The 15056-nt window shown below is 40.8% G+C and overlaps 1 protein-coding gene across 3 annotated transcripts in view; it reads left to right on the top strand.

Moving 5' to 3' along the window:
• ST3GAL1 (ST3 beta-galactoside alpha-2,3-sialyltransferase 1) overlaps positions 1–14507 on the top strand; it is a 71590-nt gene extending 57083 nt beyond the window's left edge. For all 3 annotated transcript variants that reach the window (XM_031591249.2, XM_090138026.1, XM_031591250.2), the window contains exons 4-7: positions 1583–1762; positions 7453–7498; positions 9261–9380; positions 10959–14507. In XM_031591249.2, coding sequence (XP_031447109.2) covers positions 1583–1762; positions 7453–7498; positions 9261–9380; positions 10959–11132 — 520 coding nt within the window. In that variant the 3' untranslated portion in view covers positions 11133–14507. The remainder of the gene's footprint in view (positions 1–1582; positions 1763–7452; positions 7499–9260; positions 9381–10958) is intronic.
• The last annotated feature ends 549 nt before the right edge of the window (positions 14508–15056 follow it).

Below are 15056 nucleotides of genomic sequence, written 5' to 3'. Positions count from 1 at the left end.
GCCCTTTTCCAGTGCCTCACCCCCTCACTAAGAAAGACTTTTTCCTTACATGTGACTTCTAATTTAGCTGTCTCAAGCTGGATCTGAATGAATGGCACAAAGTTTTAGGATTTGTTGAAGAACCTTCTGCAGAGGAGCTGGTCCATCCATGTGCTAATCCAACAAATGAAATCTCTGGTGATCTGGTCATTCACTTGCACATGCTCTGGCAATAGACCCAAATGTAGAAAAAGAGCCTGAGGTGACACCTTTCCTTCCATACACTGTGTTCCAGGTCACTTTTGTTTTGTTGTCAGTTTTCTTGACTAAGTGAAATCCCAGTCCTTCCTGTTGAGACTGTATGATATAATGATTGCTGCCTTTGTGTCCGTAAGTGAGGCACAATGCTTAGCTTTGTCTTCACAGAAAACATGCCATGTATAACATACTTCAGGTTGACTAATCTCAAGATAGAAGTGTAGGAATTCTTACTCTTTGTATAGTATTTTTACGCATTACAGTGAGGATCCCTAAAGTTGGCAAGGAAGAGACAGTTCAGCAACAAGTCCATGCAGGCCTTCAGAATGTTCTACCTATGTTAATAACTCCCTTTGAGGAAATTAGAAGAAATTTAACTAATTCACCTGGGGGAGCACTGCAAGAATGCAACTTGGCTAAAACTTGCTAAAGAGAACTACTTCCCTGTTAGCAGTGTTAGCAGTGGCCACAGCAGTATGTTATCCAGCAATGTATGATGCTGACCATTTCCTCAGCTACATCCTTCCTTGTCCTCCTGCCAGGAGATGAGCTTCTGTATCTACAGGAGACTCCTCTGAGCAACAGACAAATTTATTTTGCTCAGAGCTGACTTGAGAGTTCCTCTTGGTATTGTACTGTGACATGGAGATATGCAAGGCCAGCTACACTGTATGGTTCTCTGATCTGCAGACTGGATATAAAGCAGGCATTATCAGGCTTTGAAGCTGGTTTTGTAGTGCTCCTTGTTCCCTAGATAGATGATCAAAGTTGAGAAAATGAAGGGTTTGGCAGCAGATCCTGCATTTGCCACTGAGAATTTGGTGCTTTCTCATGAAAGGACCACAAGGAGTATTTGCTGCTTCTCATCACAGATAACATGCTTTTGTTACTTACACCCCAGCCATCCAAATACACCTGTATGAATGAGGCAAATGGAACTGCGTGAAGTTTAGCTGATGGATTTGAGGGCAGTAATTTTCTCACCTGCAAGAGGTGTAATTAATACATTGATTAGGGTAAGAGGATATGTGACCTTATTGGCCCACGGCTCTGTTGACTGACTCTCTCCTGACCATACAGGGGACCCAGGGGCATGCTCAGAGAGACACTGTTGCAGACAAACCCAACTGTACACTAAAGCCTATCCTTTGTTTGCTTTTAATTTATCCACAGTGAAGGTCACTTCAGCTGCCTGGGGATCTCTACACCTGAAGAGCCTACATGCAGCACTCTCTTTAGCCATGGGAATTTTTTCCTGCCACTTCAAGCAAGAAAAATCACATTTGCACCTATCTAATTCATTTCCCACTTTCTCACCCTCTTATTTCTTATTTTTGGGCTGTAGAATGAACCGGGCACCCACCATTGGTTACGAATCAGATGTTGGGAGCAAGACCACCCATCACTTTGTTTATCCTGAGAGCTACAGAGAGCTGGCAGAAAATGTGAGCATGATCGTGATCCCCTTCAAAACCCTGGACCTGCGCTGGATTGTCACTGCTCTCACCACGGGCACTATCAACTTGTGAGTAAGGGCATCCCAAGTGGACAGGCTGAAGGGTGGGTGCTATGAGGGTCTATGAAGCTTCCCTGTAAGTTAAGCAGAAGTTGGGATTTGCCAGTGTGGTCTTTTCACTATTACAGCAGCATTAGGTACAGAATCAGGCGTTTTATAGGTTAGTCATTATCCTGCTTGTGACATTTTGCTGGCCAAAATGTCTCTAGCATACATTATCCCACTTGCAGAAGAGGACAAGGAGACGGAGAGGAATCATAGAATCATTTGAGTTGGAAAGGATCACAAAAGGTCATCTACTCCAACTCCCCTGCACTTAACAGGGACACTTACAGTTAGGTCAAGTTGCTCAGAGCCTCATCCAGCTTGACATCCACCACATCTCTGGGCAACCTGCTTTTGTGCTTCACTATCCTTATTGTAAAAGACTTTTTTTCCACATCCAGTCTACATCACTCCTCTTTTAGTTTGAAACCATTTCCCCCTGTCCTGTCACAACAAGCTCTGCTAAAGAGCTGTCCCCTTCTTTCTTATAGCCCTCCTTTAGGTTTTGAAAGGCTGCTTTCAGGTCTCCCCAGAGCCTTCTCTCCTCCAGGATGAACAGCCCCAGCTCTCTCAGCTTGTCCTCGTGGAATGCAGAATGTGCAGAATGCTTGTGTAAGGAAGCAAGAGCAGACACAGACCATGGTACTTAGACATCCATCCAGAACTTCTTCCCTTGGGCATGTTGATAAGAAGCTGTACGCATTTTACCTGGTCAGAAGACACCTACTTCTCCCCAGTCTTTCCAGGAAGGTCCTGAAGACAAAACACTTGCAACATTTCTCTGAATAGAGCCATACACATCTGTAGGAAAGCTGGATCCATGTCAGAGCATTATTTTGCTCTGAGACTCGCTCTCAGGCTGGAGAACCCCTTCACATTCTCTTGCTTCCTCCGCTCTTTCTCTTACTCTCACTCCTTCCCTTCTACCAGCTTCAGAGAGCAAAGCCACCATTTGAACTTTCTGTCTGGTATTATTTTAATTTCCTGGTGGGAAATTGTCTCCAGTCCAGGTGTTCTGGCACAAATCTATATCAGATCTCAAATGTACAGTGGAGGTCAGACATGTGGTGGGATCAGATCTGTAGCTAATTGCATGGCTGAGATCTGAAGGGGTCTTCAGGAAGCGTTGCAGCAGGGAAGAGAGATGGAAAGTGAAAACTTGGCTGTACTTATCAGCTGTTACCTGAGCAGTTTTGATTCTTCCTAGATTTTTCAGCAGAGGAAGAACAATCCTGCCTGCATTCTCAAGAAAACAAATTCTTCCTCCTTCGTGTGACTCAGAACCACATGGCTTAGGGCAGAGGGAGAGCTGGAAATGGCTCATCCTGCCCTGACTGCTCAGTTCAGCTCCCCACTAGCTGTTGATGTCCTCCTTTGTCCTGGGATTCAGCGCCTTAGTCTGACCAGAGATCACAGAACCAAGGAATGGTTTGGGTTGGAAGGGATCTTAAAGCCCATCCAGTTCCTACCTCTCTGCCGAGGGCAGGATTGCCACCCATCACATGAGGCTGCCCAGGGCCCCATCCAACCTGGCCTTCAGCAGCTCCGGGGGTGAGGCATTCACAGCTTCTCTGGGCAGCCTGTGCCAGTGCCTCACTACATGGATAATGAAGAATTTCCTCCTAATGTCTGCCCTCATTCAGTTTGAAACCCTTGTCCTGTCACTACATGCCCTTGTAGAATGTCCCTCTCCAGATCTCCTGTAAGCCCCAGTCATCCTCACAGCCACCTCTGGACCCGCTCCAAGAGGCCCACGTCCTTCTTGTACTGGGGGCTCCTGCAGCATTCCAGATGGAGTTTCATGAGAGCAGAGGTGGGGTCTCACATCCCCCCAGAAAGGATTTTCAGAGAGAACAAACAAGTAATTGTTCCAAGTGAAGAAGAAGCAAATCTCTCTAAATCTGACCTAAGACTTTCAGTGGGGAATAGTGATGATACAAGAGGTAGTATTTGGGTTTGGTGTAGATGAAGACAGTTACTCTGTGCATCCTTGACTAGCTTTTTCCTTCTCCTTTTCCCATTCATGCCTTGCTCCCTGAATTTGCCTCAGATAACCCTGCTGAAAGTTATGAACTTCTGCTCAGCTTTGCCACAACATCTTTGCTCTTTCAGTATGAAGGTGTCTCAGGATAGCAAAGCACGTGGTGACTGACAACCATGCAGAGGAGACAGCATTGTTTCTTGCAGCACTTGTGTGACTTAGCCTTAAATTAAAACATTTTACCTGGCAATAATGTGCCACAATGATATTTGTTCTCTCTTTCCTCTTTATGAGTGCTTTCAGATGGAAGTGCATTTTTGGCAGCACTAGAATTAGAAATGTGAACAAATTGTATGTTTTTTCTGGATGCTTGCTAGCAGATTTTCTCTTCTCATAAAATGGCTTTTCTTAATCCAGAGAATGAAATAATGTGATATTTGTACTGTACATGAGGTTATCTGCTGGATGTAAACTTTTGATGGGACAATAAATAGAGTTTTAATTCTGTTTTTATATATTTTTCTCTTAACAAATGCATTTTTGATTTTCTTCACTTTTCATTAGGATTCTCTTAATTAGTAACAAATGTGATTTCGTTTCTTTTTAGCTTTTTTTTTTTGTCACCAGCACTTAATATGTCCAATCATAAGTTGTCTCAAAAAAATCCATTTTGAAAAAAACAGTCATACATCAGATAAATCAACCCACTTAGAAAATCAGCTAAGAAATATCACTGACCTTTTTTGCAGGGCTTAATTCTTTTATTTCATAAGTTATATTGATTTAAAAAAGATTGAAAATCTCTGGCCTTAAGCCTGGATCCAAATCCTATCAGGAAGCAATGGAAAGCTCCCAGCTGCTTTCAGTGGACTTTGAATGAAGCCCCTTGCTACATCTTTGTCAAATACATGTCTGTGCTAGGAAGAGGAGCTTGCTAGGGGCCAGTCTGTAGAGTCATTGAATCATTAAGGTTGTAAAAGAACACTAAGATCATCTAGTCTAACCATCGACCCGTCATCAGTTGCTGCTAGCATCACCCATCCGTGTTTCCATCACTGTCATTGCTCTGTGCCCAAACTGCAAAGCCATTCCTACGTTCTGTGGAGTATTTACCTTTCAGAGGTCACAGTGAGTGGGTTGCAGTGAGCGTAGAAGTTGAGTGAGCAGTAGCCTGGCTGGAACATACAATTGGTTAACTACTGGTCAATAACAGGAATTAGAAATCAGCACATTAAGGGAAAAATATCTCTGCTTAGTAAGTTGCAGGATATATATTTATAATTAGATTGTATTAATAGGCTTGGTAAGCAGCTGGTGTAAATCAGTATGTATTTATCACACGGAAGAAATAACAGCATTTTAAGATTTTTGCCATATACTCATAGCACGGCAATTGCATAATTAATTAGTTGGCACATGCTGGATAATAAAACCAGACAATCATAAGCACACAAATCATAACAATACATTAAATGGAATTTTAGACTAATGGTATAAACCTCTGAGGAGGTATTAATCATCATATCAGATATAGTGTATAAGGAAACTGCTGACAGTACATTGTGGAAGAGAGGGAGGATCAAATAAGAATAAAACCCATCTGAAATTTGATATTTTGAAAGAGGAGACATGTTTAACTCCTTACTGCATGTGCGTGGCCATTATGTGTCACATGCAGGCTTGTGTAGTGTCGACCGAGTTTGGGTTAACAGCACTCATACTTAAAAAAGGTAAGCATCACTGTTGGTTGGACTTTTATGCAGTGTTTTATTTTCTGTGTTCTATTCAAACGAAATAATAAACTCCTAAGACTCAAATGTGTGAGTTAGCTTGTTCACCTCCCAGTAGCATTATCATAGAATCATAGAATGGTTTGGATTGGAATGGACCACCAAAGATCACCACAGGCAGGCAGGCTGGGCCACCAACATCCAGATTATATTATTAATTTACTATTATTATATTATTGTTATATTTCATAGTTCTTTTTTTTTACTGTCCAAAATAAAAGCCAAACAGCAGATATTCCTATAATTGATGCCTTTATTGATTCTTTCAGACTTCTACCACTTGATTGATGGACGTCCTATTACAGTGTGGGTCTCTAGGACTGATCTATTTGCTAAAAGATCACAAGCATTCTGGCTGTTCAGCAGCCCAAATTTTATATAAGTTTAACAGTTGGGGTCTCCAATTGACTTCGAGCAGTGTGCCAGTACTCTATGCAGTTATATGAGATTCTGCATCAGGACTTGGGTATTGCTTCTAAAAAAAATATATCCCATAATAAGCAAGACTAACTTATCACATTACAAGAGCTACAGGAGTCTTGAGGGTGGATTAGAGCTGTCTGCCAATATTATCTTGAACACTTGAACTGGACCTGGCCACGTGCCTGTGAAATATGGTCTCCTTGTTTCCTCTACATCACTGTCACTTTTCTGGAAAAGACTGACTGTTTATTCATGTAATAGTGAGATTTTATCAACAAGGAAGCCCTTTCTGTCCTCTTAACCACAGAAAGGTTTGTCAAGCTTGCTTCTCACGATCAGGGTCAGAAATGGGAAACAGGTGCAGGGGCAGATTTGCTGACTGCAGACTTAGAAGTCTGAATGGGTGTCCCTTTCTCCATTAGCGCTGACAAACTCTGTGCATGTTTATTGTGTCACACTTGCAACCCAACTGTCCCCTCTCCTATTACATAGAGCCCAAAGTAGACGTTTCAGGTCACGGTGCCCAAAAGTAGTTAAGGAAATGAGAACATTGCCATTTTCACCACTGGATTACCAAAAATCACACGTAAATGTTTAGATGATGCTAATGGAAGGCTCACAGCCTCTGTGCAATAAGTATACAGGGCGTGTTTCGAGATGCGCTCCAATTAGAAGCCAGATTTTCTCACTTGACACAACCTTAGGGAGATTTTTTTTCAGCACTCGTGATGATCTGTGCAATCTCAGCATGTGCTGTTCATGGGACACGGAGCAGAAAAGACTTTTTTGTTTCAAGACATGACTCGTGATTTCAAGCCAGTCATAAGGTGTGATCTGAAAGGTTTACACTGGGGAACTGCTGGCAGCCGTCTGCATCCGCCTGGGAGGCAGGGAATAGCCTGGTGGTGAGGGGCTGTGTATTGGGATGCCCGAGTTGCACATTACTGCAGAAATGAGCTCTGCTACCACCACCTCCGAAAATAATGCGGCAGCTACAAGTATTAGGAGGGGAAAGGTCTCCCTCTGGTGGGGAAAGGTTTCTCTGCCATGAAATTAAGTGAAGGCCTGTTACCAGCGTGCAAATGCTGTGGAAGTAACAGTCCAAGAATTAGAAGTCATGATCTCTGTGTCGTAGTGACTGTGTAGTATATGCTTCACTACATCCTCGATGTTCCAGTGTCGATAATTGCTTTGAAAATTAAAAAAAAGTAATGCCTTTCTATAAGCCTTGCTTCAGTAAAAGCTCAGATTATTTTTTTTTCATGCTCTATTACTTAATTGCAGCCTCATTTTCCAACCACTTTCTGAATTTGTTACTTTCAAATTATTTGAATGTATTACTTTATGTGAAGTACATTTGTTCTCTTTTTAGAAATACATGACTTTATAATGTGCTGGTTTTCACTAATCTTGGTTGTTGTTGCTCTTGTTTTTGTTTTGTTTTTTTTTTCTTTTACCAGCACATATGTTCCTGTTCCACGGAAAATCAAAGTCAAAAAAGAAAAGGTGAGCAGTGCTTGTCTGTTAATTTGTTCTGCTGGGCCATCTGTAGATCATTTGCCTCTTTGGGAGACTGCAAGAATCCAAGAAAGTCTTTAACATCCATGAAAGCAGTGACCAAAATACACTCTTTTTACAAGACTTAGATAAGCAAAAGTTTTAGTTCCCTTGTGCTGTTCATGGTATAGATTATGCACTAAATAATAGTCATCAGACTGACTTTTTTTCCCAAGAACGCTGTGATTTAACAGACCCTATTGCTGGGGGCAGGATTTCCAATGGAGCAAGATGGCCATTCCCATGCTGGACCTTTAGTCACCATGCATAGTCTTTTGTTGTAGCTGCGTGATCTGAGGACATAAGCAAGGCAGGCTGTGTAGAGGGAGGTTAAAGATGTTTCATCTTCCACAGACTTTCCAACAACATGGAAGTCTTGTTCCAGCAACTTTTGAAGAAGCTGATTTTCAGAGAAGCTTAGAGCTCTTAGTCTCTCAAGGACTGGCACAGTATGTTGTCAGTCACGGAGGATTACAAGCACAAATTAGAGTCCATCCTTCATTTACCAGATTAGGTTTTGCCAAGGATTTCAGATGAGACCTTTAACCACTATCAGTTTGTATCACTCTACTTCAACAGTGGACCTATGTGGGGTATTAAATAATTACTCAGCTCACTTCTACCTGTGGTGATGGACACATTACCTTCTGCAAAACCCTTGTGAGTTAGACTGTGGCAGGTTGTTAAAGTGGTGTCACAACTGTGTAGCACCAGCCTAGCCCTTGGATGGGGATATTCAGCAGCTTCCCAAACAAGAGAGACAAGAAGTATGTATTTCCTTACACACTATGTGATCCTAAGCACCATTCGAGAAGCAATTACACACAGATAAAATATCAGCAATTAACCCCTGACTTTGTAAAAGAAAAAGCCCTGCAGCTAACCAGATAGCAGTGAAACACTGTCACTCTAATTCCAAACGCAGCATGGAGGGAAAAGCCTCTCTTTTACTGATTCAGTACAAGAAGGTTGAAAAAAAGGGCTCCCACCAGTACTTGGAATCACTGTTCTATCTTGCCTGTTCTAAATTACTGTTTCCATTAGATGATCCCATAATTTCCCCAGGAAATAACAAAGTCTGATATATGCCTTGCTAGAGAAAAAAAAAACGAAAAAAAAAACAGAAGAACATAGAAAAATAATATGTTTGGTAAACAGGAGAAATGCAGCTGATGCTCCCTGATAGGCTTCCTGATAGTTTATACCTAACCCTCAGATTTGCTTTGACCTATAAATATAGACACCAAGACATGGCTGCCATACATTGCAGAAGACATAGTTGCTCATACAGCCCCCAAATACAGCATGTAATCTTACATTTTCTTTGCAAAGGTCTCAGACTCTCCAGAGCTCTCCTGCACTACGGCAGGATGCTGCAGGGAGAGTTGAATGCCTAATTTTCTTTTTCTTGCACAGACTCATACCCATTGGTTTCAGGAGGAATTACTTGGGCTTTATGTTAGTGTGATCAAGTAGGGTACTGAGTCGGACAAAGGAATAGATATGTGTAATTGCACATAGAAAATATGGAATATGTTTAACTGTGGGACTTTGTTTTCCTTTCGCTTGCCATTAAAGAATACTTATTATTCCTTTCTGTGGTACTTTCCAACCCGGTGTCACTTAGGGATGAAATGCTACAGTTTGTTTTGTGTTTTTTTTTTTTCCCAAGGTGTTTTAGTAATGAATCCATCTCTCCAATTTTGCCTAGATCCTGATTTACAATCCATCTTTTATCAAATACGTCTATGAAAACTGGCTTCAGAATCATGGGAGATACCCTTCCACAGGCCTTCTTTCTGTGATATTTGCACTCCATGTATGCGATGAGGTAAAGTCTGGCTACACGTGGATATATGGGTTTTAAATAAGATGTACCACACTGAGATGCCAAAATCATGCCCTGGCCTTTATTTGCCACCTTCTGTGCCTTTTGCTTCTTCAGACAGATTCGAAGTCCTCAGTAACATTCAGATACGCTCAAGTGACAATCACTGTTTCTTTTAATAGTAGAATCATAGAATCACAAAGTTGGAAAGGATCTACAAGTTCATCTAGTCCAACCGTCTACCATTACCATTGCTACCACAAGCTACTAAACCATATCTCATAGCTCCTCATCCAGACACCTCTTGAACACTCCCAAGGACGGCAGCTCCACTACCTCCCTGGGCAGGCCATTTCAATGCCTGGCAACTCTCAGAGAAAAAGTTCTTCCTTATGTCTAAGACTGATAGGGTTTAAAATCCATGTGCTCAAGGACACCCATTTAGATATCTGAATCTTAAACATAATCCCACTGGAATAATTTTATTTACCAACTCCTACATAAATCAGTTTGGAGAATGCAAAATGACTTATTTTCAAATTCTTTTCTGTTCCCAGGCTTGTGAATTTAAACAGTAAATGCCTCTGTTCAATGAGTCTGAGGAAATTTCCTTGACTGGGTAATGTGAGGTGTTGCAAGCATGAGCTTGGTAGCATGAGGGGAAAAAAAACACAGTGCTGGCAAAATCCCTGGCCTGGACACAGCTCTGCTGATTAAAGAGAGCTTTTGTTTCCTTAGTCTTTATTGCTTGGAGGGGTGTTGACAGTATGCTGACAGTAATACTCCTAATGACACTGGCAGAAACTGTACCATGGCAAGGCAGATAGGATGGGCAGGTTGGCTGGACATTGGTTTCTGTCAGGCAGGCAATGAGCAAAGCATTGACATTATCAGAAATAATGTAAAGACACTCATATTTCAGTGAGTCCAGGTTAGAGTGCTTGTTTTATGGGCCATGACTCATTTGAATCCAGCCATATCACCATAGCTAGTTTACATTAAAGTCAACCATGACGTTTGAACTTACCACCAGAGGCGACAGGCATAGCCATTGATGAGTGAGCAGCTGGGAGAGGAGAGGCATAGGAGTACAGGAGTACTCCTGTACACAAACAGAAAGCATAAAGCCCATCTGACTCTGAATCAGAAGTGACTGCAAGGCTTGGCAGAAGTCATTATTTTGAAGACAAACAAACAGAAGATTTTTCTACTCTTTGTGGCTTTAATCTGATACAGAGGAGACTTTCCAACCTAGGTTTCTGACCTCCTGAGATCAAACATCATGCTTAGGGAACAAGAATGTGTTTTCCATATCACTAAACAAGAAGTCGTGTCTTCAAATGTCCTTTTCTGTCTGGGTATGGTAGTTCTCAGCACAGCTTAGGGTGTAATGTGCACTGATTAGGCCATGGACCATTATCCTGTGGTGGCACCATCTCAGCCAGTAGAATAGCTTGGTATAACAAAGAGGTCCTCAGGTGAGGATGTCTATAGATGTACTGATAACCAAGAGAAAGCTTTCAATATTTCAGATGACCAATTGCCTTCCATGCCATAACAACTAGTTTTCTTATTTCCTAGGTGAATGTGTATGGTTTTGGAGCAGACAGCAAAGGACACTGGCATCACTACTGGGAAAACAACGCTTCAGCTGGGGCTTTCCGACAGACAGGTGTCCATGATGGGGATTTTGAGTTCAATGTAACTTTGACTCTTGCCTCCATTGAAAAAATAAAATTTTTCAAGGGCAGATGACCCTAGCCACAGGGACAAGTAGGGGCTGCAGTTTCCAACATGCAGCAGCACAAAGCTCAGTGAAGATGATCTGGATGCCAGCCAGGTTTGAAGGTGTGAACCTGGAGTGGATTCAGAGTGTCACACTGCTGCAGTGCTCACCACAGGGAGCTTGGCTGAGGACCAGCTTCAATGCTGCACTTGATTTGCTATCTGTAGATAGCTGGGAACTACCAATCAGTTGTAGGAATAAATGACATCCTGACTCACTCCTTAGGCTCTATGGATTGATTCCTGAATTACTGGTGAAAGATCTACCTGTTGCAATTTGGGGAAACTTGGGCACAGGAACTGCTGTTTGTATGTCCATTCTTTCCTTGAGTAAGGCAAGAAATCCTTGAAGAACATGGAAAATGTCTTCTAGGATTTGACACCTACTAAAGTAGCTCTGAACATCATAGTAAGGATTACCTCAAAGAAATGAATTCAGTTCTGCTGTTAATCTTCTTTTTGAATTTTCTCTTCTGTTTCCTCTATTACTTCTTGTTTCATGCACTATAAAGCAAAAACATGATGAAGTTGCCTGGAGTAGTAACTGTTTCTACCATAGCCACATTTTGCATTGATGACATCTAGAAAATACAGATCAAGTCACCTGTGATTATTACTTATTTATTATTGCTTCCTATACAGCCATATTAAGAAAAAAAAAAAAAAGAATACTGAAAACTCCAGAAAAAAAAAAAAAAAGAAAAAAAGAAAAAAAACAAAGGCCTTTTTAGCCTGTTTAATTGTCATGTTTAGTTATATATAACTTTAATTTTTTTTTTTTTTTGTGAAAATTACTCCAGAATGCTTATTTTTATTCAATCAGTTTAAGGTTGGAAAGTGGACTGTTTTCTCGTTCAGTCGTTTACATGTGCCTTTTATAGTTGTGCAACAGATGTGATTTTTTTTAATGGTGACAAATGGTATTTTTTTTTTCTTTTTTTTATTAAAGGGGAGGAAAATTAACCAAAGTGTAGCCTCCAAGTGGTATACTTTTGTAGTTGAAACTAAGAATAATAGCTCCTATATTGTACTTAAGCATACACAAACAAGGCTAATTTTTAAAGGTAGCTTTTACCTTTTTTATGGGAAAATATCCAAATGTTCCAAGGAATCTTTTCCTCTTATTTTTTTACAAATTTAGAAAGTGGTATCTCTTTACAACGTCTACATTTGAAATGGAAGAAATAGCATGGGTTGGAGTATAAGATAGTGACACAGTAATGATGAATCCCTTGCAGCATCTATGAAGACACGATCTACACAAACTGATCCTACAGTGTAAGCCAGACTTTATGTGCATTGCTGGAAGAATGATTGCATTACTGGCAGAGCTTCTAGGCAAGGAGAGGAGGGAAGTGACAGTGGTGATTTTACATCTGCAGAATTTGTCTGGATTCAAAGAGTCCAAGAATGAAGTTCAGGTACTCAAGAGTGGAGAACTCTTGAAATAATGAAAATAGAACTTACGGATTGTTGACCAATTTTCAGCTCAGCTGAAACCAATGGAGTTCTTGCCACAGACTTCAAAGGACTTTAGATCAAGCCTGGAAAAAAAAATGGCATCTTTCATTTCTAATGGATTACAGTGGTTGGGATTTGAGGTAATTCAGAAATTGTATCTAAATGACCTGTCTTTCATGCACCAATTGTGACAGCACATCCTAATGGATAGGCATTTTGGTGTGAGCTCAGTGAGCCTCAGTGAGCCTCGCTCTGCAATCAGTGATGTGCTTCAGTCCAAGATTTGCCTCCCCTGGCCAGCTTTTAATAGCGTGCTCCCCTCTGAGGCAGCAGTTCATGGCATAATGATACAGTCAGATGGAATATACGTGTTTCACCAAGATAAACTTCTTTGCCCACATGGCTATTACTGGACTTAAAACATGAAAAGAGCCATGGGTGCCAAATGAGGAACTAAATTGTCTTTGATGTACGCATATAACTCTTCAGTTCAGCAATATGGAAAGGGCTGGATTTTCAAATCTTCATTATGAGACCTGGTCGTGATCCTTATGTCAAGAAGTCCTCTCTTAGCATGTTGGTCATCACAGCTACTCACCTGCATGTCACAGGTGGAGCAAATTCAACGTGCTGAATGTTTCTACCTGAATCTTGTTTGTTTATTTTAATAATTCCCACTATTTAAATTGTTAATTCATATGCTTTTGGAAAGATGTCACACTAATATTAGTCAAGCAAAGAAACTTTAAGAGGAAAAAATTTCTATGGAAGACTCCAACAGTATCTTCACCCTCTGACTGGATTTTGGTGATTTTTAAAAATCATTAGTTTGAAATATTGCAATTTATTTTCTCATTGTTTTCTTCACTCAGATGTCAGTAACGGGAACATTTCATTGCTATTCCAGTCATTTTCAGAAAGATGTGGAAGAGAGTTGTGGCTTGGTACCATTTCCCATTGATTTTTTGTTACAAGTGGCAGCTTGCAGTCAAGAAAAATGATATTAAAAAAATCAGCTATCTTCTAGCCTGTATTATTTTAAGAAGTTTCCTGTTGCTATTCAAATTAAATTTCCAACTTTTCCCTGAATATTCTGCTTCTGACAGCACATACAAAGCTCTTGGCTCATACTGTTCTGGGTAGATTTAAAGTCTTCATGTGACAAGCTGCAATTTACATTTTTCTTGCCAACAGCAGATAGTAACTGTGTACCACTGAGGTCCATTTTTCAGAGCAGGAGGAAAGCAGAGGGTGGACCTTACAAACTGTAGGATGAAGGATAGTCCACACCATTGCATTTCTATTCCAGAGGAACTTTCTACAGAGTCCTTTATGTGACTGACTACTCATCATTCAAATGCCTTCGGAATAAAGAGGTACCAACAAATGATGCTGGAGGAAGAATTCATTCCCACTGTCAGTGGAAGACTGTCTGTCTTCCTGCTATAAATTTTCTAGTTTTATTTTGTTTAAAAAAACAACAAGTTGCTAAATCAACATGTCAAGACATCAAACTCTTGAATTGTGTTTACCACCCCTGAAAATTCTCTGAAGCACTCCTTGAGTGTGTGTTGTGTTCTTAACCAAAGCCAAATGTCTTGAGCACTTTTTTTCCTCTCATGAACACATTTTCTTCCTACTTTTTCTGACTGCATAATTGATTATGATAATCATTTTTTTGTTGTTGTTTTGTTTTGTTTGCTGTGATGGTGGGGAGTCTCAATCATTCTTTGACATTTTATTTATTTAATTTTTCAGTATGATATGAATCAAAATAAATTTTTTACTGTTATTAAGTCAAAGGTGTTTTTCTCTGTCCGTCCTTCATCATTAGCTCCTAGGACCTCCTCTGACCCATAACAGTACAAGATAGAAGCATTCCATCTTCTCATGACACAGTTTCCTTCTCCCATGAAGAAAACTACCATAGTCATGATGTCTGCAAATCGTTCCTCACTCCCAGTGTAAAGTTGAAAACAGCAAAACTTCAAGGTTTTGAATTGAAGGTTCCCACATTCTTCAGCAAGGTTAGCATTCTGAGTCCTAAATCCCCCTAAATGGCTTCCTAACGTGCAAGAAGCTGCATTTGAGTCTCCCACTCTGACCTGTAGGTAAAGCTCACTTCTCAATCTCCTGTAGGTATCTGTAGGTCTTATGTCCACCTGATCCCAGCCCTTCAATAACTCAGTAATTGCCTGATTGGTCCTCTCCAGCTGTCCCCACAGACACTCACAGAATAGGCTGTTCCTTAGCAGAAGATCTTACAGCCATGAAATGATAACTAGACTCTCAACCTAACTGTGATAGCAAAATCCTTTGCCTGTGGCTCTTACTTAGCTTGGCCTCACACCATGCCAAAGGTTGATGCTGCTGAGAGATAGTTACTGAGATTAGAGGTTCTCTATTGGCCAGCCTCTAAGCCCACATGAAACC

This window comes from Phasianus colchicus, chromosome 3 (genome assembly GCF_987193195.1).
Source record: "Phasianus colchicus chromosome 3, bPhaCol1.hap1.1, whole genome shotgun sequence".
In the NCBI taxonomy this organism is placed as follows: Eukaryota; Metazoa; Chordata; class Aves; order Galliformes; family Phasianidae; genus Phasianus; species Phasianus colchicus.
This window is presented reverse-complemented; position numbering and strand designations above follow the sequence as displayed.